Source organism: Neodothiora populina (genome assembly GCF_041146345.1).
Source record: "Neodothiora populina strain CPC 39397 chromosome Unknown canker_contig_17, whole genome shotgun sequence".
NCBI lineage: Eukaryota > Fungi > Ascomycota > Dothideomycetes > Dothideales > Dothioraceae > Neodothiora > Neodothiora populina.
In genome coordinates this window covers 1,100,936-1,128,129 of record NW_027191406.1, presented here as the reverse complement: position 1 = coordinate 1,128,129, position 27,194 = coordinate 1,100,936, and the positions used below count along the sequence as shown (strand labels likewise).

Below are 27,194 nucleotides of genomic sequence, written 5' to 3'. Positions count from 1 at the left end.
AGAGTCTCTATCGGCGAAGGAATAAGACCTCGCGCCGAGCTACTGTCCATAACTCCGGCATCCAACCTTACGAGTGCGGCGCTCCCCAGGTAATTCCCCTGACGATCTGAACTCACGTTGGCAAGCATCGAGACAATCGACTCATCATAGGGTTCTGACATATGTACCTTTGACGCCGCTTAGCAGAGTGGAAGCATCGAGGCGCCGTCGTGTCTCTCCCTCGTCCGAGTCCTTGTTTTCGCGCGCGCAAACGTGTACAACAACTGTAGATTGTTGAAAGGCCGTGCGCAGTTGTAGAGCTTAAATTGACGTGATCGGACGCAGCGATCGTGTTTTAAGCAGGGACAGATAACGTTAGGTACCCGATAATTCTATATGCGATAGGGTACAAACAGGTAGCTTATGGCACACACCTGGAGAAACTTGCTCATCGTACACGTGTGTGATCAATCAGCATCTATGGTGACTGAACAATATAAAGACATTCAGAAGGATGCGTCTCATGACTGTTCGATCGATTCTCGTAGCGACATTGGAATCCACTAGCAAGGAAGGCCTGACATGGATTGGATCAGGTAGGTATCTGTCGTAGCAATATTGAGATCTGGGTAAGGTACCTACCTACCCACCTGAAGACACACGGAGCTTAGGGTCCGACTACCCGATCTCCATCTGGAAGCCAGAGATGCACGCACGTGGGTCGTGCATAGAGCGCAGCAGCATCCTTCAACCACACCAGCCAGAGTGGTGACGGCTTCATTTTGACCTGACGCGACATCCGCGCTACGCTGGACTCTTTTCGTGATCTTCGAATCACGTTGACATCAGATCTAGCATATCATGTATATCGTATATACTGCGTACATGTCTGCAATATCGTAGACAAGCCCTCGCAAATGAGAAAAAAATGCCCACACAAGTAACCAGAATGCAACCATGAAAGGGAGTGGTGAGGCAGCTGAGCGCGATCCATTCAACGACGTACACTGCCATCGAATTGATTACACTGTAATCACAGCGCTCGATGCCTTCCCTGCTGGATAATGTCATACCCCTTCATCAACAGGGCTGCTACAAACATAGATTTCTATGCAAAGTATGGTTCGAAGCATTGATGGGAGAGGACTAGCAACACTGGTATCGTTCACACTCACGTCAGAACTGGTAATACTTGCACCTCGTATGATGATAGGTGTACAGTATACGACAATTGTCGAGCTCGAGCTCCGCCTCCCATCTCAAATCAGTAAGATTACGGTGCCTCGGAAGACGAGTAAAGCTTTCGAAGGTTCAAGTTGCTTCAGTCCTCGCATGAGACGAACGAGAACAGCAATGCCGACAATGCCATATCCGATTACCGTTTCTCAAGGACATGGCCGAGCAAAGCTCATGCGTGAGGTTCAATTGTATAAGTTGTGCATAGTTTGTACCTTATGAAGCACAACTTTCAGGGTCCATGACCTTGGCAGGTCCACGATTTCCATCCAGCAATCCCGTCACGATGTGAATGCTGTGATGCGCAGATGGAAGCTTTCAGAACAAAGCCCCACGATCCGCTCCGCAGCTGTGCAGCAAGATTTCGGATTCTGGAAAAGCGCAGCGCAGGAGTTGCGGAGGGCAGAAACTGACGCAAGCTCTCGTTTACCATATGCTGACCTCGAAACTGCACTGCACCGGATACGTGCACGTCTCTGTGTTGGTTCTCTCACTCTCTCAGTCGCTTCCTCATTCATCATCATTCTCCTCGCTCCTTCCTAAAATCTGTACTTTTGTTATCCAACACATTTCTCGTTATTGCTCTGGTTCTCCCATCATGTATTAAGTCCTTGTTGCTGTGTGTACCGTCTCTGCCCGCTTTCTCCAGTGCAATTATTCCAACAAGCAAGCAACCCACAATTGTACTGCGAGCGTTCAGCAATATATGTTAGGGAGGATAGCCGAAGCTTCCTTTTAGATAAACAAGAGGTTCTGTATATATATCATGGCGATGCCTAGGATCAATGTAAGTTCCCAACCCGCATCCGACTCGTCACAGCCATCTCAATCGTCATTAAAGCTGCTGACACAAGATCTACCATAGACGCTACGACTCAAGCAGTCCGTGGTCGCTGGTAACTGCTTCATTGCTGGTCATGCAGCATACCACTATCGACCTGCGTCATTCCGCTCGTTCGCTTCAAATGCTAGTCTTTGTCAGAAAGAGTCGAACGAGCAGCGTCCGTCACCTTCACAATCAAAATCGGAGACATCACAGTCCTCCTCCAATGGCACCTCTCCTCTGTCCGACTCGTCAGACGCAAATGCCGAGTACTCGAGTATGCCGCCGGATTGGGAAGACGATCCAGACCTTACCATCAATTCCTTTTCACAACTACCACATCGCTATTTCGGGACCAATCAGCATATTAAAATCAACGAAGACTTCAAGGAAGCATTACGAAACGTTCTTTGGCAATTCCGAGCTCCTATCCGGTACGCCTTTGCATACGGCAGCGGAGTCTTTTCTCAGTCTACAAGCCCGTCCACCGGCGCATCCTCGTCGTTCTCACCACATCCACACCCTCCGGAGGCTGTAAGCAAATGGCAAGAAGGAGGAGGAAAGATTATTGATTTCATTTTTGGAGTATCACACACGCAGCATTGGCATTCGTTGAATATGCAACAGCATCCGGAGCACTATAGCGGACTAAGACATCTGGGCTCATGGGCGGTCAGCAAGGTACAAGACAACTTTGGAGCGGGTGCCTACTTCAACCCCTACATCACCGTCAATGGCATAATGATCAAGTACGGTGTGGTCAACCTCGACACCATCTGTCGCGATCTCAGCACCTGGGACACGCTCTACCTGGCCGGGCGTTTGCAGAAACCTGTCAAGATCCTTCGAGACGACCCGCGAGTGCGTCTGGCCAATCAGATGAACCTCATGTCCGCCGTGCGCACAGCGCTACTTATGCTGCCCGAGAGGTTTACGGAAAAGCAACTATACGAGCAGATAGCTTCCCTCTCCTATATGGGAGACCCGCGCATGAACGCTTACGTTGGCGGAGAGAATCCCAAGAAGGTCGCCAACATTGTTGGAGCACAGCTTCCCAATTTCCGCCAGCTCTACGTTCCTCTTGTCGACAATCTGCCAAATGTTGACTTCAACGACTCAAATGTACCTACGGAGAAGGGTTGGGAAAAGGAGGAGGTTATAGCAAGATCAAACGAGCCAAGACACGCGGACGAGGTCATCGGCGGACGCGACGGCTTCGTCCTACAACAGGATATGGATCCCCGTAGACGCGGCAACATGGTTCGTCGACTGCCGAAACTCTTTCGCCAAAAGTTGTATTACGAGTATCAGAAAAAGTTTGGAATTCAGGCCTCGGCTTTTGATCGCATCATTGACGAGGCCAATGATGAGGATGCTACGAGTATCAAGAGACGAGAGGGTGGCGAGTTCGAACAGCGCATTGGTGCACAACCAGACATCAAGGATGCCATGAGTAAGTGCATTCAGGGAACAGTCGCCTGGCCTAGCACTATTCAAACGCTGAAAGGGCCTCTCACTGCCGGCGTGGGCAGAAGCTGGAAGTACTACTCTGAGAAGAGAGCCAAGAGTCGTCAAGGCAAAGCACAGAAGGTCGAAGATGAGACCGACAAACCCTCGGATTCAGCCGAGAAGCAGAAGACCGAGTAAGTCGAGTGACCGCGATCTGGTGTTTCCCGTTTCATGGCCTGGAGGAACAAATCGGTCCAGTGCACGTTGCGTTTCCTTTCTTTTCTTGTCATAGGCATTAGCGATTGGTGGTAGCGTTTCTAGATCACAAGCGAGACTCCTTGCATGAGGTGCGAGAGAGGTTGAAGCGAGACGGATATGATAAGGGCTAGCGGTCACGACTTGGAACTGAACCAAAATGAGCATAAGAGAAGAATGGTCGACTGCAATCGATACAGAAGAAAGACTACCTCGCAGGTATTGGTGCAATATTCGCCAGCTACATCTAAGAATGCGACAGAGCGTGGCGAACATCAATCATCATTTGAGCACTGGACGCGGATGCCACACTATATTACCTTGTCTCTGCTGAGGTACAGTAAGGTACAGATATTGTGTCCGATCCAAGTACAGACGAATACCGCTGTGATGAATAGAGTTTAAGCCAAAGCATTCGTTACCTGTGTAGGTAGATTGTGGAGAAGGAACGTGCGTTTCAGCATCATCACATGCCGGCATTATGTGTATCTCGAAGGTGCGTCAAGTTGGTATTACAGAGAACAATGGCTTGAAACAATTTATAAGATCAAGACTACAAACGCTACCCAGAACCCACTGCAGTACTCGCAGATAATTTGATATACATCCTCTCTTGTGCAGTATGGCGAAACAATAATACCACATCAACTGTTCTCGACAAATGCAAGCAATATTACCTGGAAAGCCGCAGGCGCAACTCCAAGCGGCTTGCACAGGATCATGGGAAGGACAGCTCGTCGTAGCATATATCTCAGGAAATGCCATTGTAATTTGTAATGCTCCAGACTGCTTGCTCCAAACCATATACCATGACGACCTCACAGAGGACGGCTTGGTTGCCATCACATACCACAACGAGAGCGGAAAGATAGCTGTCGCTTCGACTACAACAGTATATGTGTACGCTCTACGAGAAGAGATCAAGGGGGACCTGCGTTGGTCTTTTCACCTATCACTGCCATTGCCTGGCGATGATGACAAGAAAGATCAGATCCGCACCCTCTCATGGGGTTCGGACGAGGAATTACTGGTTGGTTCACGAAAGCTGACTTTATTCTCCACGCACCTTCCTTCTTCGCCGAGCTCGCCGGACCAAACCTCAACAGGCAAGAGCAAGACGAAGAGTGAACAGCTCGTCTGGACAAAGGCATTACCCTCACCGGTCACTCAGGCAGCATTTTCTCCCTCGACGTCGTTGTTGGCGACGACCTCACTGCACGATAGACTCGTCAAGATCTGGCGCCGTCTGTCCCTTGAGCCGCCGTCCTTCGATTACACATATCTACCACATCCAACCACGGTCACGCATCTCGAGTGGCGACCGACTGCTTCGGGCTTCGTTGGGGACGAGGATGTCTTATACACTACTTGCGCAGATGGAAAGCTAAGAGTGTGGAAAGCGGATGCACCCCACAACATCGAGATTCTGTCCTTGCATGCTGAGCTTGACATGTTCAAAGTGATCCAGCCAAAGGACACACCTAGCAATGAATCCATTCAGAGGCGATACTCTTTTTTGATCCCTTCGCATGTTTTCAATGCAGCTGCGGCACACGTGCTGGAAGGCGAATTTCAACGAGCAGAGAGTAGGCATGCCTTGGAGTACCTGAAAGAACTCGCTAGTCGTGAGCCAGATGTAGCCGTCGTCATGGATGATCAGGGCCACATGAGCGCGTGGGGACTCGAGAATGTAGCCTGTAAACGCCGGAATAGCATCGTTGCTCGGTCTGACTTTTTCCATGCTGCTCACATCGAAGACGCGTCCTTGGCTTTTGAACCTGCAGACACTCCTTTTGAGGATAACGCAAGCATCTACTGCTTCTCAATCCCCGAATCACCTGGCGAAATCGCCATTCTACTACACCACTTTGACGGAAGGATACAATGGTGGCAGGCATCGATCCAGCGTTTGTTCAGCCCATCGCCAAGATCGCATCCGATGCGCAATTTGGCCAATTGGACAGGCCATTCCTCGGCTATCAAAAAGGCCATACGCACCGCTAGTGGGAAAGCCTTGATTTCTCGCACTGTACGCGACGAAACGATAGTGTGGGAGAGAAAGGCAACCAAGGCTGGCACTGCTTTGCATAGGAGGAGCAAAGCAAAGCTGGATGAGCACATACATCGTACCATCCTCCTCCGAGATGGCGACTTTGTTGTTTTCCTGCATCACGAGAGCCTTAGTCTTTGGGACGCCCGTTGCTCTCTGCTAATTGAGACCGCCCGATGCAAGTATGAAATTGAGGGAAAACCCATCGCATTCCTGATTTTACCACAAGCAGATGTGAGCAACGCCATCATGCATCTCGCGACAGTGAGCACAAGCATGCATGGTATAGTATGGGAGCTTCACCTGCCCTCACCAGATTCGCAACAGAATGGCTATACAAGCAAGACCACCTCAGCTGTTTCACTGAGACAATTCTGCACATTTCAGCTCGATCCAATCGACAACCTCTCTTACTTCTTGCCTGTTGACCCTGCTGGCAGCGGCCCGGCTATCTCTGGTTTTCTTGATAGCTTCGCTCAAGACACAGCGATCTCGTGGACTTCTACCGGCTTGCTGCAAACGTGGACCGCCAAGATTGATCCCGTGCGATCCTCTGTCGATTGGTTGAATCTAGCAAAGGTCGAGACTGGCGTCCGAGAGCCTTCTCTAGGCAGTGGCACTTCCATCAGAAAAGCTGCTCTAGTGGACAAATCAAGGTCGACTTTGACCATCTGGGACACTCGAAATGGCCGCCTCGATTATGAGGAAACATTCCCTAACCAAATCATTCAGGACTTGGATTGGGCTTCGACTCCAGACAACCAATCGATACTGGCAATTGGCTTCGCCCACTCGGTATTCGTATATACTCAACTCAGATATGACTACGTTGACGAGCGCCCAGCATGGACACGAATCAAAGAAGTTGGCATCCGTCATCTCACCCCTCATCCTATAGGGGACTCTGTCTGGCTTGGATCAGGTAACTTGGTCGTTGGCACTGGTACTCAGCTCTTCGTCGTTTCCAGCGCCATCAATCCCAAGACAGACCTCTCGCCTGATCTACGAGCCTCTGCACCACACAAGCCCTCTGATAACATTCACGATGTCGTGCGGGCTCTGAATGGACCGCTTCCTGTCTTCCATCCGCAGTTTATCTCTCAATGTGTGCTAGCTGGCAAGATGAACATGGTCCACCGCATACTTCTAGCCCTACATAAGACACTCAAATTCTATACGGAAGGCGAGCCACTCGACTCGTTCCAGGGCACATCTATTGATGATTACATGGCCAACCCAGAAGTGAGTCTACATCTAGCCTCGTTGAACAGGATCAACAGACGTGAATATACTGACTTTCAACAGGACGACGCAAATGGTGCTGCACGGCCCCACAAGCGCTATAACGTTCTCGAGCCCGACGATGATGAACCTGCCACTGTCACCGAGGATGTTTCAGTTGCGTTGACTTCACTGCTGGCAGAGAAGTCTATCCCTCAGCTGTCCAGCACCGAACAATTCGGTCTTGCTGTCATGGTTGAGTGTATCGGTGAAGTAGAAAAACATCGACGATCCATCGACGAGAATGCCGCAAGATTTCTGCTCTTCTGGCGAGGCGCACTAGCCAGATCTCGTCAATCCCACTCCAGACAACACGATCCAACTGTTTCCGGGTCGTCAATCACGTGGCGCGAAATGGTATGGGCGTATCACAGTTCGTCACATGATATCCTAGTGGCGACCATCACGTCTCATTACAAGGGTCGTCTCGAATGGTCGCATGCCAAGGGTACTGGCATGTTCATGTGGTTGACTGACAGAGAGGCCTTATTGGCGCAATTTGAGGCCATTGCACGAAATGCCTACACATCTAGCGAACCTAAAAATCCAGTCGACTGTTCCCTGTATTACCTGGCACTCCGCAAGAAGGCTGTGTTACAAGGACTCTGGCGAATCGCCACATGGTCAAGGGAGCAGGGCGCCACAACTCGTCTCCTCAAGAACGACTTCTCCGACCCTCGTTGGAAGACTGCCGCGGCAAAAAATGCATATGCGCTAATGGGCAAGCGAAGGTTCGAGTATGCGGCCGCATTTTTCCTGCTGGGTGATGACCTGAAGTCGGCGATTGGCGTTTTGAGTAATCAGCTCGGCGACACTCAGCTTGCCATTGCTGTCGCTAGAGTTTACGGCGGAGACGATAGTCCCATATTAAAGACATTTCTGCAAATCAAAGTCTTGCCTGCCGCGGTTCAAGCGGGAGATCGATGGCAAGCAACTTGGTGTTACTGGCTGTTGGGTCAGCGATCTTTGGCGGTTAGAGCATTGGTCAGTCCGCTGCACTCTCTACTCGATCCCCCAAGCACGCCTGCAAAGTCACTACGGGCAAAGAGCTTCCTCAACGACGACCCCGCCCTCGTCGTACTCTACAAACAGCTCCGTGAAAAGAGTTTGCAAACGCTCAAAGGTGCCCTTATGATCACTGGTAGGGAGGAGTGGGACTTCATCACCAAAACTGCTAATTTGCTGTTGCGCATGGGATGTGATGTTCTAGCCTTGGACCTCGTCCGAAATTGGGAGTTCCTGCAGCAACAAGTACCTCGGCCTACTGATGGCGAGCGAGAAGAGTCAGTTGCGGAGTTACCTGGATGCGTATCCAATAGGAGTTCACTTCAGGACTACGAGATGGACCCCCGAAAGTTATTACGCAGACGCAGCAGCATGGTCGTGGCAGACTTGCCAGAAACATTGCGAAGCACTGTGAGCAGGACGCAATCGTCGATACTGGATGGGTGGAATGAGCCCACTTCGAACAAGCAAGACACTCCGATAGTGCCGTCGATGTTGGATGGCTGGGGTGAGCCTGCAGCTACTTCGCAGAAGGCACCAGTCCGATCTGCGCTGGATGACTGGGGTATAGGTCCTGAACCTGTAGCATCAGGTGCCGCCCCGAAATCGATGTTAGATGACTGGGATTCGTCTGCTCGTTCAATCACTTCTGCAAGCACCACAGTACAAGGACAAGGTGCGAATCGTAAGGATGACTCGACCGACACTACATCCTCTGCTACTAGTGAGGCAAAAGACAAGAACTCCAATGGGAAGAAAGACGATGACAACAAACCACCCCCACCACCTCCAACTCAGTTCAACGAGCCAGACCCAAACAGCCTACTGGACTCTTTTGGGTTCTGAAAAGAGTAAAGTATCTTGATGGTCGCCCTCTGAGTCAGCGACTTCTTACTAGTGGAAATACAGATGTCCCTATTCCCAGAACAGACTATGCTCTACTAGTTTCGTTTCCTTTGGCCACAGCCTGCCGTTATACCACTGCAGATGTGATGCAAGAATTCAGCAAGCATGCGCCAAGTTCGCAAAAACTTTTGAGGCTTGAGCTTATACAAGTCAAGACAAAGCTATGGTGCTTGTACATGCCGAGGCACCCCGCAGTTGTTATAGTGAAAGGTCAAAGATGTGGTTGCAAAAGAGGCTTATCTGTAGAAAGCATTCACGCCACAGCGGTCATAGGGCTTCAGACGTTGGTAATGACTGCGACGACGTCTGCCTGGTTACTGAAGTATGAGCGCTGTTGATCTTGCCACTTTCTCGGACATTCCATGCCCACGACCATCAGCAATACACAGTTCCAAGCAGTCACACTGCCCTTAGGCTTCCTCATTCGCATACCGTACACGATTTCGACATAACAATCCTGATATCATCCAGTATTGATAGCTCGTACTCTTGATATACTCTTTCGGCATGTTTTCCGGTGCTTTCAGTCAATTGCGATATACAACACAACGGTCAATGCTGCGATTCTCCACTCGGCTCTCCCTCGTTATACTGTATCGTTATACTGTATGAGGGTGGGTACCTTGCATCAACTCAACTGCTATATACCGAGGCGTGTCCACATATCGCCACACTAGCGTCCATCAACGAATGCGGGGGTGGGAAATAAACTCGAGGGAAATGTGTGGCGTTTCAAGCTTAATTCAGAGGCAGCCAATTGCAGTAGGTGCATTATCCTACACCGAGGTCTCTTCCACAATGTTCCTGACCCTTTTCATCCAAGTTTGGACTACAATGCGGGGATAGCAGCGATGATCTCCATGCTGTTACCAAAGTTCTAGAGCTGCGGCAAATCACAGCGTTGGTGATCTAGCGTAGAATCCGACTCGGACAGGTCGACTCATCTGCAACGACAAAGAAGAGTTGGCAAGATCAACAAAGTCACCTGCCTCTTTCAGATCTATCAAAGTCACATTGATGGGCATTGATATGATCTACAGTGTTGAAGATGGGCAGACGGAGAGGTTGTCATGAAGACAAAATGACATGCCTCGGTGGTGTTGTGATGCAATTGCAGGCGACCAGCTGCAGAAGAGACATATATAAGGCCAAGGTGACTTTACCTAATCATCAGGAATCATTCAAGACAACTCCTCCACAATCAAGACATCTATCAAGTAGAAGCAAACATGAAGTTCATCATAGCTCTCACGGGTCTGCTCTCCACGGCTTCGGCCTTCCCCTTCGTGGCCAAAATGCCTGGAGTCGACTCTTCCCTCCTCAAGGCCCGTCACTCCAAGCGTCAACAACCAGGCACAGGACCAGGCAGTGCAGCCTCCTGCCCTTTCAATGCCAACCATGTGCCTGCAGCCCCATACAGCCCCGACTACCCCTACAACCACGCCTTCAACGGCACTGCAGGAAATGGAGTCGGTGGCTTCCAAGTCCCAGCTCCCGGCGACGACGCACACAAGTTCATCGCTCCTGGACCCAACGACATCAGAGGCCCATGCCCGGGTCTGAACGCCGCAGCCAACCACGGCTTCCTCGCCCGTGACGGCATCGTCACCTACAGCGAACTTGTAGACGCGCAGCAGAACGTCTACAACGTCGGCTACGACCTGGCAAACTTGCTCGCTGTGCTAGGTCTCACCCTCACTGACGGTGACCTCGTTACAGAGAAGCTGTCCATCGGTTGCGATGCCACAACCAGGACATCCTACAGCCCAGTGCTCACGGGCAGCGAACCGGGTCTCGACGGCCACAACAAGTTCGAAGCCGACACCTCGCTCACCCGCAACGACTTCTTCCTCGCCAACGGCGACAACTTCTCCTTCAATAAGACCTTGTTCACCATGATGACCGACACCACCGGCGGCGTGTACAACCGCGAGAACCTGGCCGAGTACCGCTACCAGCGCTACCAGCAATCACTGTCCGACAACCCCAACTTCTACTTCGGGCCCTTGTCGGTTCTGCTCTTCGGTGCCGCCAGTTTCCTGTACGAGCTCATGCCCTCCGGCACGCACAACTACGCGCCCGACGTCGAGACCATCTCGTCCTTCTTCGGCACAACCCAGGACAGCAACGGGAACTGGGTGCCCACCTCGGGTGAGAAGATCCCCGATAACTGGACGAACCGCGTGGCGCCGTACACCAACACCGACGTCACGCGCGAGATCCTCGCCATGTACTTGATCAAGCCCGTGCTGTTCGGCGGCAAGACCAGTGATGGCGCATTTGATGCTCTTCCTGTCTGGGGCAGCGACTTTATTACCTCTGATGGTTTGTTGTCTGCGGATAACACCCAGTGCTTGCTGTATCAATTGACCACTCAGAGTATCCCCAGCTATCTCAACTCTATCCTCGCGCCTACTGTTGAGGCGCTGACGTTCGTCGAGAATAAGTTGGGCGCGCAGATGGATAACTTGGGATGTCCTAGGGCTTTGACTTAGGCTTCTTCTGGTCCATCATGCCGATCGACAGTCATGTCAGCAGCACATGCGTTGCTATTCCTAGGAAGAGGAAATGAGACAGACAGACCTGAGCAAGGGGAGATTGACAACGTAGCTCAAAAATGACGATAACGACCACGATTGATTTCCCTATCAACAAGGACGCAACCATAGAAAGGGGACACAGGGATCCCACGGGAAACGAAAGATGAATGAAAAACGATGACGGAGTAGCCCACCCACAGAGCTCTTACATGGAGCGGTGTTGCGGGGACGTGTATAGCTGAAGTCAGATAGCTTGCCGTAATTCTACATTTGCACGAGGCCTTTACATTCGATCCTGTGATTCCTTTGAGCGCCTTTGCTGCCTGCCTTGACTAGTGAACGAGTATGTGGACTTAGTGACGAACGAGTTAGTAAGCGAGGATAAAAGACACAGCCGTTGGCTGCGGCAAACGAGCAATTCTTGAGTGAGCTTGTCGGTTGGTATGAAACGAGTCAAATCTATATGAATCAGCTGGTACTATCAACAGAGACTTGATCCACTAAGCAAAACGCTAAATAGGAGAAAACTAATGTGAATACATGATATGTTCTTGGGTATGAACGAGTTGGTATGGAACGACAGTAAAGCAAAGTATTCGATACTTCTTGGCATAAACAAAAGTAAAGCAAAAAGAAGAAAAGAAACAGGCGCCAGTTCCTCGAGTGTTTTCGTTCCATGAAACATATGGTGGTATATTCCTCATCTGTTTTGACCTTAAATGTTTCGTTATTATTGTTGTCGTTGTAATTGTTCTTCTTGTTGTTATTCTTATGGTGCGAAAGAAAAGAAGAAAGTACGTGGTGAAGAAGATATTGGCTACTTGTCGGCCCAGTGATTTGTGTATTTGCACCCAAACTTTGCCCTATAGAGGAGAGGGGTTTGTAGAAACCATGTTTGAACCATGAACTGAAAAACAAAAAAAAGACATAAGACCCCGTTTGAAAACCCCTCCTTCCCGATCAAATTTTGTCGAATTTCTGAAACGACGACATGATTTACCCATTGAACTGGACACCAGGGGAAAAACCTGAGAAGCAAAAAAAGATATCGAAGCAAAAAGTAACACCGACCAACCCCCTCAATAATAGCGCAATAACGTTATCAGTCATTCATCAAACTTCTTCTCTCTTTCAGACCCCTTTTACAAGCCACTTCCGAGTTTTCTCAACGCCTCGTCGACCGAGTTGCGCTGGAAGAGATAGTCGTCGCCGCCTGTGAATTGGGGAAAGGCTTTGCCCTGTTGCTTCGCCTCCTGTGCGCCATTGCTGAGTTTCTTGAACGCAGCATCGACGTAGGTAGAGGGCACAGTCACACCGCTCTCAGAGCACTTTGCCTTTGCTCGGAGCTCGGCGCAGAGACTGTCAAGGTCAAACTTGCCATCTTGGAAGTCGGGGTTTTGCTGGAGTTGCGTCCTGCAGAGTAAATGGTCAGTCTTGTTATGTACAGGCAGAAAGTCGGAAGAACCGTACCAGATGGTCTTGCAGTTCAGCATCTTCTCCGCTGTCTCATATGGCACCTTCTCCTTCTGTGAGACTTGCTGAACCTGCTGGATATAGGATGGATCGGTCGGTAGCAGCATGTCGTCATCACCGCCATCGCGTGCCTTTTCGACCTCGGCGAGCAAGCTCTTGCTGGCGGACATGGGTTGCTGGGTCTGCACCTTTGGCGAGTTGAGGTCGAAGTTGAGCGGGCTGCCGATGTCATAGGGGAAGGCGTCGTTGAAGAAACCGTTGTTGAAGTCGCCATCACCGATAACAGCTTCCTGGCTGTCGCGATAATCACCAAAAAGCACGGGATCGAACTGACCGCCATTCTGATTCGCGAGCCAGTCGAAGTTGAAGTCAGTGCTGGGATTGGTGTTGCCTGAGTTGAGGTTGGCAAAGGTGTTGGAGTTTGTGGGATTGGAGTTGAACGAGTAGGTGTCCAAGTTGTCCTTTGGCTTGCCAACATCGGCCGGTGGGGACTCGTGTGAGGACTCGGGCGAAGTACCGCATGAGGAGTTGGGGTTGAATTGCGACAAAGAAGATACTGAAGGAGAAGCATTGTTGGAGGAAGCAGATCCACTGTTGAAACGGAAGGCGCGGGATATGCCGCTGTTGCTGTCTCCGCCATGGTCCATGTGCTGAGGGCTGGCCGTCACCTTCTTGGAGAATCCGTAGTCGTTGCTGCTGTCGTTCATGATGCTGGGCGTGAACAGGCTCGACGTCATCTGAGGAAGAGTGCTATTGAAGCCATCGACCGGAGACACGGACTTCTGGCCATTCATACTGCCATGCCTCGAGGAATGGTTAGACGGTGGGATCTGGCTGATGGAGCTGTTCTGTTGTTGAGCAGCAGATGTTCGCGGGCTCTGGTATTTGCCTTGGCTAGCTTGGCGTGCAGGCTGGTTGTTTTGTGAGACAGCGCCGGCTGCAGAGCTGACATTGTCGCGCTTCGTCTGAGCATCGAACAGATGCGAGCCTGGAAGGTTGCCAAAGGCAGGGAAGTCGAATTGGAAGTCACTGCCAGGCTTGCTGTTGCTGCGAGAGTCGAAGCGCGAGACCGAAGGCGGCGACTGGCTGACGCCGGTGCTGGTCATGGACATGCGCTTCTTGTACTCACGGAGCTCGGCCTGCAGGCGCTCGACTTGAGCGCGCAAGACGCCGTTTTCCTGACGGTCAGCTTCCGAGGCCTTGCTCAGCGACTCGACCTTGGTCTCGAGGTCCTTCAAGTGCTTCTCTTTACGCTCTCTGAAGGCGCGCTGAGCGGCGCGGTTCTGAGCCTTGCGCTTCTGAATATGATTGTCAGTATTGTGATGGACTTGATATTGATTAGAGACGTACGGTGGTGGGCTCGGAAGTAAGCGGCTTGCGACCAGGCTTCTTGGCCGACTTGTCATCACCTTCTCTCCTCTTCGCATCACCATCATCGTCGTCGTCGTCAGCTTCGTCGGGACTCTTGCGCTTGTCTGACCTGTCGCCCTTGTCGCTTTCAGAAGAGTCGGTCTGCGGGGCGGGGACGCTGCCAAACATGTCCTCGCCACCGAGGTCATTGCTGTCGAAGTTGAGGCTTGTGTCGCCATCGAGGTAGTCTAGATAAGGACTGGTGTCATCAAAGTCGAAGTTGGCAAAGCTTGAGGCGTCGACAGTGTTGTCGTTGGAGGCGTCGAAGGAATTGAGGCTGTCCATGTAGCTTGGAGCGACGAATGCTTTCTCCCGGCGAGGATCACTGTTCGACCTCTTGATCTGAGGGTTGTTGTTGATGTTGTCGGACTTGGCGGCATTGTGCTTGTTGCTGTAGTCGTTGGACGTCAAAGCGGCCATGAGGAGGTCTTGCTGGGTCGAGGAGAGGTAGGGGTTGAACTGGTCATCGGGCGATGTTTGGCCCGCCATTGCGACGTGATGATGTGGATATCTGACAAGTTCTGGACCGCGTCGATAGCGATGTCGATGATGACTGATGGAAAGATGGAGATGGCAGATGGATCAAAGGAAAATGCCTTTCGAACCTCAGTCGCCGACAGGATTGATCGCAAGGTTTAACCTTGTCCGGCGGGGTTGGGGTGACTGAGTGAGCTGACGTGCCACACCAAACACCTCAGGCAGAGACTGAGAGAACAATGATATAGATTCAGGAACACCCCGGTCTAGAGTCTAGACAGTGCACGTGGGTCCGTCAAGAGATATATCTTGGTTGACTTTTCTTTCCTGGAGAATAGAACAAAAAAGGTGACGGCAGGGTAAGGTATCGAGCACAGGGCGAGTGATGTGTGGTGGGAAATATGATGTAGTGGAGAAAAGACGTAAGACTCTGAAAATGAAAGGGTACCTCTACAAGTAACGATTCGGATGACAAGACTTGAGCACAAGGCAAGACAAACAGGCAGATAGGGCGGAAAGGAATAGTGTCAGAGTGTCAGAGTGTCAGAGTGTCAGAGTGTCAGAGTGCCAGAGTGCCAATGTGCCAATAATGTGTGCCAGACGATCAAGTCAGCCACTAGGGATCGTATGGAAGAAGAGGGAGAGACAGCGAACGTTTCTGCCTCTCTACTCTCTCTCTCTCTCTCTATCTCTCTCTCTTTCGCGGTAAGGGTAACCACCTTGGGAGTCTACTAGACTGCTAGTGGTGTCCCCCTCCCTCTCCTGTTTCTTCTCCTTCCTAGGACCCTTTTTTCACGGCCGTGTCATCTTCTAGAAAGAGGATTTCTAAGCAGTTCTCGAGGTTGCGCAGTGCCAAGGCTGGCCACTGTAGGTTGATTGGAAGTCTATTCCCCAGTAGTGTAAAACTGGCCCGATCACGCAAGAGCCGGTCGGAGGAATGTTGCGCCTTGCGGCAGATGCAGGTACGTACCTGTAATTTTGTGCTCGTGTCTGACCTGGCTAGATACTTTTTTTCGTCTAGTGGTTTTCTTGCTCTACAGGCAAGCATCTACATCACTGCGAGAAGTGAGAAGATAGAGTGCCGTACTGTACATCTCTCCACTACCTTACTGTGCCATGCCTGCATAGACGGCGAGCAATGACTCACAGCCGGATCCCCCGCCCTGAGAACCAAAGGTACGTGCACAAGCTGGGAGCTGCAGAGGATCAGAGGGTCACCCGGAGGTCCCTGGATCGGACTTTTCGCGCATCTCTGAAACCTCGCCTTGCCTTAGGCTGCCATGCTTTTTGGTAGATTCCCTGGCCCGCCGCCTTACAGTGATGTGAAAGTAGGTCCGTTTCACGTGATTTTTGCCACCCCTCAATCGCGCTAGACAGCTATCTTGCTGTAAGAGGGAACCGAATGCACCTGATGCACAGGCGGTCGAAAGCTAGTAGAGGTACGCGGTACTTGTAATTCCATGCGGTTCCGACACGCCGACGCTATTGCATCTGCTAGTCGGCAAAGGCGTTTGATCGTACCGATCCAGGCATCCCGCGTCGAGAAGCCACACCGTGAGTTACTCAGACCGTGCTGTATTCTCCCGGAGAGGGAAGAAGCAAGAACAGGAGGAATAATTAAGAAGAGAAATAATTAAGAACCTAAGAGGAATAAGAAGAAGAAACAACGCCAAGACTCGCGCTCAGGCGTATCTCACGTACATACTGAGCTAAGGTAAGGCAGCTCTTACTTGCACATCGACATTTACCCCCTCCCCCAAACGTCATCAACATCATCACTAGGTACCTACTCTTCCCCCATCACTATAGTTCACTATAGCGACAATCACACAATCATCAAAGCCGTCGCCTGCAAACATACAGTTCAGCTAGACGCATCAGAAACACCAGCCTCATTTCCACGCTCGCGTCGTCCGTATCACGTCTTCATCGCGTTTTGATCACCCGCAGGAAGAAGACGCTTGCTCTTTGGTAAATCGTCAATCCGTTGTGACAAGATCGCCTACTGAACTTGCATCATGGCAACTTTAGCTCAACTGCAGCTCGAACGCGAACAATATGTCGCAAACGTAAGCGCATGCTTCCTCTAACCAAGAGCCGGCGGGCTTTGGCTGACAGCGTCCACACAGCTCAAGGATGTCGAGGATATCCTCACCGAGATGCCAGACTACCAAGACGCCATTGACATGAAATCCGAAGTCATAGGTCAGCTTGCTGATATCGATGCCAAAATAGCTGCCGTCTCGGCGTCCAATTCCGCCTCCGCCTCCGCCGCTCCGACTCCTGCTGCTGCAAGTGCAGGTGCAAGTGCAGGTGCAAGTGCAGGTGCAAGTGCAAGTGGTGACAAGTGGAAGAAGGAGGACCATCCTGCCTGTCGCAAAAACTCAGTAAACCCCTCTCCCGCAGACGAGAAGAAGCCCCAAGCCACATTCAATGTCAATGACACCGTCTCAGCCAAGTATGCTGGCGACAAGCAGTTCTACGAGGCTCGCATCATTTCCATCACTGGTTCCTCGGTCAACCCCATCTACACGGTCAAATTCGACGGCTACACTGGCACTGAGACCGTGCGTGCGAACGATATTCGTCCCTTAGCGTCTGCCACGAATGCTGCATCTTCGGCTGGTCAGAAGCGCAGGGCTGATGGGTCTCCGCTTGCCTCAGCTCCGGCTGCTCCTATCTCTGCGACTCCGATCCCGGGCGTGATATCCGCTGCGGCCAGCATCGATCCCGAGAAGGCCAGCGCCTTGAAGAAGGAGGCTGCCAAAATGCTCACCGGCGATGATAAGCCCAAGAACGCCAAAAAGGCCAGAACGTCAAAAGCACTCGAGAGTAGCAAGAACAACTGGCAGGCCTGGCAGAACAAGGCTTCTACTGGCAAAGTTGCAAAGGTCGCAAAGAAGGACAGCATGTTCCGCACCGGAGAAGCGCCAACAGCACGAGGTCAGTCAAAGAACATGCGTGACCTTGCAATGATAAGCTCATAGCTAACACACCTCGCAGTGGGCTTCACAGGATCTGGTCAGGCTATGCGCAAGGACGTGGCTCGCACTCGCCACAATTACACGTTAGACGACTGAGCTTCCAGAGTCTCCTATGGTCTTCAGCAAAAGGCCACGCGGCCACGACTGTGTGCAATAGCTCGGGCCCCTTCTTGCTTTTTATACAAACCTCGGAGAGGTTGGCAGACAAAGTGTTCCCAATCACACATGTCTCGCAAAAGGTAGGCGAATTTTTGAATCACTTACGCTCAAGGCCGTATGCAGCTGCCACCTGCCATCTGTCTATTTTTCTTCCATGAATACCCCTTGTCGCTTTCCGTAATTAGTTTGTATTGTCGGCATGATGGCCAATCTCAGCAGCAGGCTATGATTGATAATGCCAGGAGGATGGCAGGCTTAGGAGGATCGAGGGCACGGGTCGAGTCTACAGAAGTTTGAGGCTACCAGCGAATGATCTCCAACTTGGTAGACAATTGAATGATACCCACTTCAAGTTATTCTGCTTCTCTATCGCTTAAGGCATGCTGCAAAGCGCTCTTCTCGTAGAACAAAGTATGGGACCCACATGGAGCTATCTTTGCAAAAGTGGATGGTGGATAAACCACCTCACTACCCACGTGCTCCGCATTATTGGTTCGCAACCCCGTTCCGCTTGCTGAGGTGTATTTAACCCCACCCTAACCCACTCGACAGCATCTATCTTCGCAAACTCCACGAAAGTTATAGCATTCGCCCGCCAACCACGTCTTCAGTCTTTGACATGAGATTTGTATGTGGCGCCAAATGGTATCCTTCTGCTGCCGTATGCGACCTTCCGTAATTGAGTGGTTGCCGACGCGAGGGCATTCGTCATACCCATATATATGTAGGTCCCGTATGCCTTTGCCCATAGTAAACTCGGTCAGGTTGGTCACTCTGTAGTACACTCTGTCTAAGTAAAGCCCACCATGGCTCTGTTCAGGCTTTCACTCGTTACACTTGCCTCTGCAGCATTCGTTCCTGCCATTGTATTATCGCCTAACCCTACTTGCCCAGAGTCCAATGGCAAGCAATACACAGCATCTAACGGCGCGGTCTTTGAGGTAGAATGTGGTCTTGATCGTGCTGGGAATGATATCACACACGTGCAGGTATGAGAGCAATACTGAGATAGGAGCGTCACGGTACAATCGTCGACTAATGCTCATGCAAGATCTATAGCAACAAGATTGCAGACTGCATTGCGCAATGCGTTGCGACTGAAGGATGCAGTGACATCACCATGTCTGGTAATAGACACTTTCGAGGACTGGAGATGGACATAACAAATCTCTGACGAAGACTTAGGTACTGCATGTTACTTGAAAAGCAAGGCAGGCCCGTCCCATGCGTGCTCTCACTGCAGAGCCGCCCGCATGGTATTGAACGGCAAAATTACCTCGATCACTTCATCGGCAACCGCTGCACCTCTGACTACAACCAAACCATCTGCCACAACCTTTTCTATAGTAACCTCGGCTGCAGCTCCCTCTACGGCATCTTTGCCGACTGTTGGTGATGGTACCGAGTATATCAGATATTCCACTGTTGGAGGTTACTTTCTGCAGGACTTGAACACTACCGCTGCAAGCAGCTTTGACTATGTACGTGAGATGATCTGTCCTTCGTGACGATCCGGGCTAACGTTAAGCAGACTACTACCAACTTTGGTCTGATCAACCAGACTTATACGACCGACAACAAGGCTTCTGTGGATCTTACTCAATGGCAGAGATTTGATAGACTACTTGTGAACCTCAATCAACAAGCGGCCAGTAATGTCACTTACAAGCTGCTATTCATCGGTCGTCACGGCGAAGGCTATCATAATGCTGCTCAGATTGGTTATGGTACTCCTGCATGGAACGTAAGCAAACGCCTCGACACGAGCTTCTCCTGCGAATACTGACGCGTCATAGTGCTATTGGTCTGAATTGAACGGAAACGGTACCTCAACATGGGATGATGCAGACCTGACTACAGATGGCATCGCTCAAGCATTCAAAGCCAACGCCTTCTGGTCCGACTTGATGAGGAGCCAGAAGATCGTAGCTCCACAGACCTTCTACGTATCACCACTCACGCGCTGTTTGAAGACGGCAAACTACACCTACTCGAACCTCAACTTACCAGCAGACGACCCCTTCATCCCAACAGTCAAAGAACTCTTCCGCGAAACCATCAGCACTCACACATGCGACCACCGAAGCAACAAGACCTACATCGAGCACTTGTTCCCTACATTCCGCATCGAGGACACATTGACCGAGACGGACGAGATCTGGAACGGTATCACGGCCGAGACCGACTCGGCCAAGGACTACCGCTCCAAGATCGCCCTCGACAGCGTCTTCGCAACCGACAAAGCCGCACGCGTCGTCTCCATCACCACGCACTCTGGCGAAGCGGCATCCCTTCTGCGAGTCTTGGGTCATCGAGTCTTTTCGCTCGTCACAGGCGCTATCATCCCTGTTCTCGTAAAGGCCGAGACAGTCGCGATTGGTAGTGGCGCTGCGACAACGACTACCGTACCTTGGACAAGCAGTGCGTGGTGCACTAATGGAGCGCCCTTGAGCAGTATTGATGGCGGCGCATGTGTTTGTTCAGGAGGCGTCATGCCCACGGCCACTGTGCTCGCCAGTGTCACGGCTGGGTTCTGATACCTTGCCTCACTTGCTGTTCTGGACTGGTCATGTATGGAACTCGGGGAAGATAGATGTCACAAAAGTACATGACACTTCAAGTAGCCATCACCGTTTTCATGCTCAGTTGTACATACATAGGTGTATATACCACTTACGCTCAAACCACTCGAACATTTTAAACAAAGAAGTAGAAAAGCCATTCGCAGTCCCTCTCTTCGTCCTACAACAACATCACGTGAATACCGCCAAAGAAACAAAGAAGACAACCAAGAATGGCTATGTGTGCATACAAGGAACACGGAAGCGATGGCGATGAGGGAAGCAAAACAAAAACAAAAGAACTGCACCATCCGTGAATCGAACACGGGGCTGGTCGAACTTGCTGCGAAAGCTGGCAACGACCAAGTTTACCACTAACCCAATGGTGCTATTGATGAAGATTGTCAATTCTTGAATGAATACATACTGTTTATGCCCGTGGTTGGTAGGGGTTGCATGTGTTGCTCACTGGACTGCGATCGAGGAATTGGAAACAGACCAATCACGCATTCATACGAAATGTAGGGTAGTTGTCAAGGTAAAAGTACTGTACAGTACCTACTCGGCTGTAATGTTGCAATCTCCAGCTCGATCTTTTGTCCTTTCAATTTATAAAAAAAAAGCAGAAAACCCCAAGAAAATTTGGTCTGCCAGCCACGCAATGAGAGACCTGGTAAGAAGAGAAAAGGCCAAAAACGGCAAAAAATATTTTTGCATCGACCGGGAGTCGAACCCGGGCCAATCGCTTGGAAGGCGATTATCCTACCGTTGGACCACCGAAGCAGGAGAGAGGATGTTTCCATCACGTGATATACACTAAGTGTAAATTGCCAAATATGATATTCTAGCATCGCTTGAGATCAAGATGAACGAGCGTGGGGGGCACCTGGTGTGAACTACAAAACAATCTAGGGCGACCCGGTCCTAAGCTACTCTGGATTCATGATTTTGTTTCATACCATCTATGACTTCGTCGTGGTCAATCTTGTGGGATGTCATTGTCTCGATCTGATGTTGAGTCTATATTCGTCGGTATTTATACTCGTTCGTTGTTCGACGTGGATAAGGCGCGTTGTGGTTAACACATGGTTGACCTTGATGTGTTGTCGTTGTTTGGTCAGTGTCTTGTGCAATCTTCCCTTTTGCGACGCAGACAGCGTGTCATGTTCGCCACTCTTCCTACTTATCCTTAGAATCAAGAGCTGAACACCTTCAAGTGCGTATCGATAATAGACTACTGAACAGACGGCGCCAAATGCACCGAAAAGGCTGCTAGCATGTCGACTGACCCTCGAGTGATCTTGCACTCACTCCAAGGCGTATAGACTACCCATCAGCCCAGCAAGCCGTCACTTGATCTTAGCAGCATGAAAGCCTTCGACAAGACATGAGCCGCTACTCCACTGGACTTCTACACAATGCTCATCATTACGATCAGTCATACAAGCGAACTCATGTACACTACAGCAGCTATCGCAGTCCTTACCCTGAGCACACCATCTCCCTCCTAAGCATAGCACACGCTTTTTCTGAAGAATCATATACCCTACTGACCTTCCGCCTTCCATCGAAACCAGGTCGGTTAGCTCAGTTGGTTAGAGCGTGGTGCTAATAGCTTCTGCCTATCTGGCACGCCAAGGTCGCGGGTTCGACCCCCGTACTGACCATTATTCTATTTTCACTTTTTGCTCACTTTTCGCTCCCTTGTTGCTCTGCTTCACGTCATGGATGCGGGGTTGAGAGTGTAGGCCGAACGGCGACGGATGTGAAGTTGTGAGTTTCGGGTTTTCTTTTTGGTCGGTTTTTGGTTTGAAGCAATACCTGGAGCGGCGGAAGGAAGTTGGGACGTCTTGGCCTTGAAGATACTCCGACGCTCTTATTTTACTTGTTGGACCATTCGTATAACGAAACAGGCTATGGGAGTTGGTTTTGCTTGGTGGCGATGACAAGAACGATATTATGCTTTTTGCCTGTTGAGAGATGCGGCCTCTGGAACGTGAAAGTGAGTATGTGCTCGACACTGACTGGGGCGATACACGGTATTGATACTGGTGGCCGTACGACCTTAACACACGATAACCGGCGTAATACACGACTCGAGCACGTCTCTAGAGACTGATACAACGATTCGTCATATGCCGCCTTAGTGTGGTGAACCAAGACAGAGCGGTTTATAAACAGATGAAACGCCTGCACTGCTGTTCAACTCAATGTTCCAGCAGTCCCGTCCTTGCGTACACTCACAATGATAGGTAGAAAAGGCACCTATAGTGAGCTTTAAAACGATCGAGCCAACAACTCATACTCTCGATATCTTTCCTCGAAGCTCTGATATTGCCTAGTGTAGGACGACCGCGGAGTATCATAGTTTAACATGGCCATCTGTGTCTTATTGTAAGCTCTATCAAGAACAAAGCATGAGCTATAGAGGCACGAACACGTTTCCCACAGACCGTGAGAACCAGCAATAGTCTACACTATGAAGTACATGCCGAGGACTGCAAGGAGCCAGTAAGACGAGTCGATCTCTGCTTTGTCCATGCTGGTCTCCTTGCCCCGGTTTCGACAGCACGATGTCATACGCAGCGTGGAAGAGGCGATGTCATACCTTGTGTAGAAGAGGCGTGTGACATACGGGACCGCCGTAAGTGATCGTTCTGTCACTTCGTGACAAAGGCACCGGATTGCTCGCTACATCGACCATCAAACGAAGTGAATATTTTCTTATCGTTTTACATCCAACCAAGACCTGATGTGATACAAGCCGCCAGCATGGCACTGATCAACTTCGACGACCTGAGAAACACGATTGGTAACCCGACTTCTCCAGTAGCACAGCTTCATTTCTACCGTACAGTCGTCGTGAGTCCCGGTCCTGCGTTTCTGTACAAAAAGCGTTGCTAACGATGCATTAGGATCACTTCCACAGCAGACCAGATATCTGTGACACCTTCGCAGCACTGTGTCGCTGCTACAACGAGGGACGTGTGAACAAGTTCCAGCTCTACGTCTTGGTGCTTGCACTTTTCCATGGGGCTGCGGCTCATCATCTCGTTACCAATTTCCGCGTCTTCGTTGCGCAGTACGAGACACAAGATCTTGAGTGGGTCCATGCTGCTGTCGAAGAGGCACTGGGCGATGCCGACGACTTCTTGCAGCTGTGCCTTCGGATTGGACTTCCTGTTAGTGGGCTGCCTACGATGAGGGTCAGGAGTGGCCCGCAACAAGGCTCCCGCGCAGCGATTGGTGCTGAACCCGGATCGTTGCTTGCGCAGATAACTCAAGGCGCTAACGTGGTTCATGAGACGATGTCTAGTCTTCCATCTTCTACCAATGAGTCTACCCAGCCTATGACTGCTGGGAGAGATGCAGTCGTGGAATGCATACATCGATTGATGCGTGATCAGAATGTCGCCTCCGGTACCGATGCGTACTTCGAGCACTCTACCTCAGATCACCCTCTTCAGAACAGAGTCACTTCATTCCAACAAATGGAAGACCTGCAATCAGTGTCGGCTGCTGATAACAGCTCAAATGAAGCCACTCTGATACAGTCGGACGAGACCATGACAAGACCGGCTACGACATTCCCGCCACTGAGCGAAGAGCGGCTGGGCGAGATGTTCTCGTCTCTAGCCAAGATAGGCAATCAAGCAACATTAGCCGCAGGTGAAGCAGCATCCGAACTCCCACTACTGAGCAAGCAACAGCTAGACGAGACGCTCGAGGCTCTCGCGAAATTGGGCACCAATCCCGAGCTCTACGTCTCGATTCCGGAGATTCAGGAAGATGTCGCAGAGGACTCACCAGAAGCAAAACATCCAACCCCAAAATCCTCCAACCAAACTCTCATCTCCGCTTCAAACATCACTCATGTAGGGCCCATCTACCCGACTCGCCGCGCAATCCTCTCCAGACCCAACAAACCCTACATCCACGCCCTCTGCGGCGCAGGCTTCAGTCACCCTGAAGATGTCCGAATGCATCACAGCCGCACGTGTCCTCGTCGTGTTCGTGATGGTGCAAACCTTACTCAGGGGCAGGACAGTAGTTGGAATGCGCATGCGAGTTGTAAAATCAGGATTGGGCTGATTAAGACCATGCGTGTCAGGGAGGGGTTTGTGGTTCTTGACCAGGAGAGTCTGGACAAGACTGAGATGGCGACTAATGGCAGTGCTGCTGCTGTCGTCGCTTCTAAGGGCGGAGATGAGGATGAGGAAGGGGATGTTGTACTAGGCGATGCTGATGCAGAAGATGAGGGCGATCTTGATGGAGAGTGATCTGGAGTCATAGCACCTGACCTGAGATCACGGTAAACTAGGTAGCATAATGGCCGTAGAGGCAGGATGCCTCAGCTGAATGAGTACATCAGTCTCAATAATCATCTCCTCCATCCACCTACACAAACGAAAATATAATCCAGTGAAGCGGAAAATCAAACACACAAAAAGGAAAACAAAGGCAAGAAGAAGAAAATGACAAAAGAAGATTGCAGCTTCTGTGGATCGAACACAGTACCTCCAGATACCGCACAGAAATGCTTGTTGGACTAAAGTGGAACTTCAGTCTGGCGCTCTCCCAAGTGAGCTAAAGCTGCGTCACGTGATGCCATCTCTCCTTCCGACTCACACAATATATTCTAGATACCAATGTCGAGGACCTGATGAACCTCGGCAGCTTAGCTTGAGGAGACAATTGTAAGAGATTGTACACGAAGGAGCTCATTGCAAGTCAGTGACCACCCGATGAGCAGGCAACGACTGTCTATTGGAGAGTCGATAAGTCTTCGATTGGTAGTCAATGATTTCTCAATGACTAGGTAATGACTACTCGATGAGTTGTCAACAATTCTTCAATGACTACTTCGACAATGACCAGGGATGAATTCCTTTGTATACTTAGACAGGTTACATAAGGGGGAAAGGGAGGATGGGTGATTGGAGTAAAAGTCAGGCAGGCGTGAAAATGTGATAGATCGATGCGACATCCTATGATCAGCAAGCAGTAAGAAGTGTGTGTGATAGGAAATGAATCAGCTGGATGAACCGATATACATGGCCTATAACAAAGCCGAGGCACCATCTGACTCGTTTTACGATAAATAGTACATGTGTATCCACTACCTTCGGTCCCTTGTAGAACGGGAAGTTGACATGACTCTACAAGTTCGAGTAGTAGTGAATAAGGTAGAATTCACCCCGCATTTCCATGCAGGCAAGCCCCGCTCTTGTAATCGGTAGCCCGTGATAGGCAGACCGGAAAGGGAAGGGCGAGTGAATTGTCGTATCGACCATCGAATCGTCCTATCTAACTTACCTTGATAGTTTGATAATTGTCAAGTTCGAATCGTTCATTATCGATTGAACTATCCAAGTACGCCAAACAGAAAGCTGTGAATATGGCGCCTCATGCAGTAACTGCCAACGGATACGAAGGCGAGGACGACGACCATACGCCTTCGACCGCCACCAATGAGCCTGGCATCGCAAAGTCATCGGCCAAGGGCAAACAGGCCAAGTTCCCAAGGTGACCTCTATGTTTCGGACGATATCGGTGTTCAAAGCTGACGACCAACGCAGACCTCCCAAGTTCGAAGACAAGCATGAGGAGCGCGAATATCTCAAGGGTCGCCTGGCGGCAGCCTTCCGTATCTTCGGCAAATACGGCTTCGACGAAGGAGTAGCTGGGCACATCACTATCCGTGATCCAGTGGAGCCAGATACCTTCTGGGTCAATCCTTTTGGTCTTGCCTTCTCTCTGATCAACAAGTCTGATCTGATTAGGGTCAGTGAGGAGGGCGAGGTCATTGAGGGAGGAGCATACAGGCTCTTGAATACTGCAGCTTTCATGATCCACTCGGCCATCCATCAGGCCCGACCAGACGTGATGGCGGCAGCTCATAGCCACAGTCTGTATGCCAGGTCATTCTGCACGCTTGGCCGTTTACTCGACACCATCACGCAAGACTCTTGCGCCTTCCACAATGACCACGTCGTGTATGAGTCGTTCAACGGCATCGTACTGGCAGCAGAGGAAGGGCACAATATCGCGCGATGCCTCGGTGGCAAGAAAGCGGCTCTTCTACAGAACCACGGACTTCTCACGGTCGGTCGAACGGTCGAGGAAGCGGTGTTCTGGTTCATCAGCGCAGAGAAGTGTGCACACGCACAGCTGATGGCAGATGCAGCAGCAGGTGGCAGAGGAGGTCAAACGATCAAGATTGATGAAGAGGATGCGCAGTTTACATATAACGCCATCGGCACGCCCAGCGCAGGGTATTTCTCGGCCAAGCCACTTTTTGACGTGATTGCCAAGGAGACAGGAGAGGATTATCTGCAGTAAATAGCACACATAAGCATGCATACCTTATTTAGGGTAGTATTCAACGACATATCAAGGATTGCCTGATTGTAGCGGAAACATAGATCCTAAAAGTCTTGCTCGCCGTGTTCGACAGGGCCAGCTTGTATGGTCCAGGATCAAGAAACATGACGTTCCTGAAACGAGACCAGAGCGTTAGCTACCGATGAAATGGCGTCGGCCTCGCCCCTCCCCTCATGCCCCGCTTGAAGCTGCGGCAATGGAGAGACATGTACCTGTGACGAG

At 50.7% G+C, this 27,194-nt stretch overlaps 8 protein-coding genes across 8 annotated transcripts; 7 read left to right on the top strand and 1 right to left on the bottom strand.

Moving 5' to 3' along the window:
• Positions 1 to 1,981: 1,981 nt before the first annotated feature.
• Positions 1,982 to 3,685, top strand: AAFC00_004284 (uncharacterized protein; the record flags this gene model as incomplete). Its single annotated transcript, XM_069343903.1, has 2 exons — positions 1,982 to 2,002; positions 2,081 to 3,685. The coding sequence occupies 2 exons, from the start codon at positions 1,982 to 1,984 to the stop codon at positions 3,683 to 3,685; spliced, it is 1,626 nt and encodes a 541-aa protein (XP_069202455.1).
• A 718-nt stretch (positions 3,686 to 4,403) lies between these two features.
• On the top strand, positions 4,404 to 8,924 carry AAFC00_004283 (uncharacterized protein; the record flags this gene model as incomplete). The annotated part of the gene is made up of 2 exons (XM_069343902.1): positions 4,404 to 7,034; positions 7,098 to 8,924. The coding sequence occupies 2 exons, from the start codon at positions 4,404 to 4,406 to the stop codon at positions 8,922 to 8,924; spliced, it is 4,458 nt and encodes a 1,485-aa protein (XP_069202454.1).
• Positions 8,925 to 10,213: 1,289 nt separating this feature from the next.
• AAFC00_004282 (uncharacterized protein) lies at positions 10,214 to 11,479 on the top strand (the record flags this gene model as incomplete). Its single annotated transcript, XM_069343901.1, has 1 exon — positions 10,214 to 11,479. One exon carries the CDS (start codon positions 10,214 to 10,216, stop codon positions 11,477 to 11,479), a length of 1,266 nt encoding a protein of 421 aa, XP_069202453.1.
• A 1,187-nt stretch (positions 11,480 to 12,666) lies between these two features.
• AAFC00_004281 (uncharacterized protein) lies at positions 12,667 to 14,896 on the bottom strand (the record flags this gene model as incomplete). Its single annotated transcript, XM_069343900.1, has 3 exons — positions 12,667 to 12,937; positions 12,995 to 14,295; positions 14,348 to 14,896. The coding sequence occupies 3 exons, from the start codon at positions 14,894 to 14,896 to the stop codon at positions 12,667 to 12,669; spliced, it is 2,121 nt and encodes a 706-aa protein (XP_069202452.1).
• Positions 14,897 to 16,902: 2,006 nt separating this feature from the next.
• AAFC00_004280 (uncharacterized protein) lies at positions 16,903 to 17,964 on the top strand (the record flags this gene model as incomplete). The annotated part of the gene is made up of 3 exons (XM_069343898.1): positions 16,903 to 16,953; positions 17,014 to 17,827; positions 17,888 to 17,964. The coding sequence occupies 3 exons, from the start codon at positions 16,903 to 16,905 to the stop codon at positions 17,962 to 17,964; spliced, it is 942 nt and encodes a 313-aa protein (XP_069202451.1).
• Positions 17,965 to 18,833: 869 nt separating this feature from the next.
• AAFC00_004279 (uncharacterized protein) lies at positions 18,834 to 20,564 on the top strand (the record flags this gene model as incomplete). Its single annotated transcript, XM_069343897.1, has 5 exons — positions 18,834 to 19,016; positions 19,079 to 19,154; positions 19,213 to 19,508; positions 19,559 to 19,771; positions 19,824 to 20,564. The coding sequence occupies 5 exons, from the start codon at positions 18,834 to 18,836 to the stop codon at positions 20,562 to 20,564; spliced, it is 1,509 nt and encodes a 502-aa protein (XP_069202450.1).
• Positions 20,565 to 23,360: 2,796 nt separating this feature from the next.
• AAFC00_004278 (uncharacterized protein) lies at positions 23,361 to 24,868 on the top strand (the record flags this gene model as incomplete). The annotated part of the gene is made up of 2 exons (XM_069343896.1): positions 23,361 to 23,450; positions 23,504 to 24,868. 2 exons carry the CDS (start codon positions 23,361 to 23,363, stop codon positions 24,866 to 24,868), a joined length of 1,455 nt encoding a protein of 484 aa, XP_069202449.1.
• A 1,118-nt stretch (positions 24,869 to 25,986) lies between these two features.
• AAFC00_004277 (uncharacterized protein) lies at positions 25,987 to 26,930 on the top strand (the record flags this gene model as incomplete). The annotated part of the gene is made up of 2 exons (XM_069343895.1): positions 25,987 to 26,114; positions 26,168 to 26,930. The coding sequence occupies 2 exons, from the start codon at positions 25,987 to 25,989 to the stop codon at positions 26,928 to 26,930; spliced, it is 891 nt and encodes a 296-aa protein (XP_069202448.1).
• Positions 26,931 to 27,194: the final 264 nt, after the last annotated feature.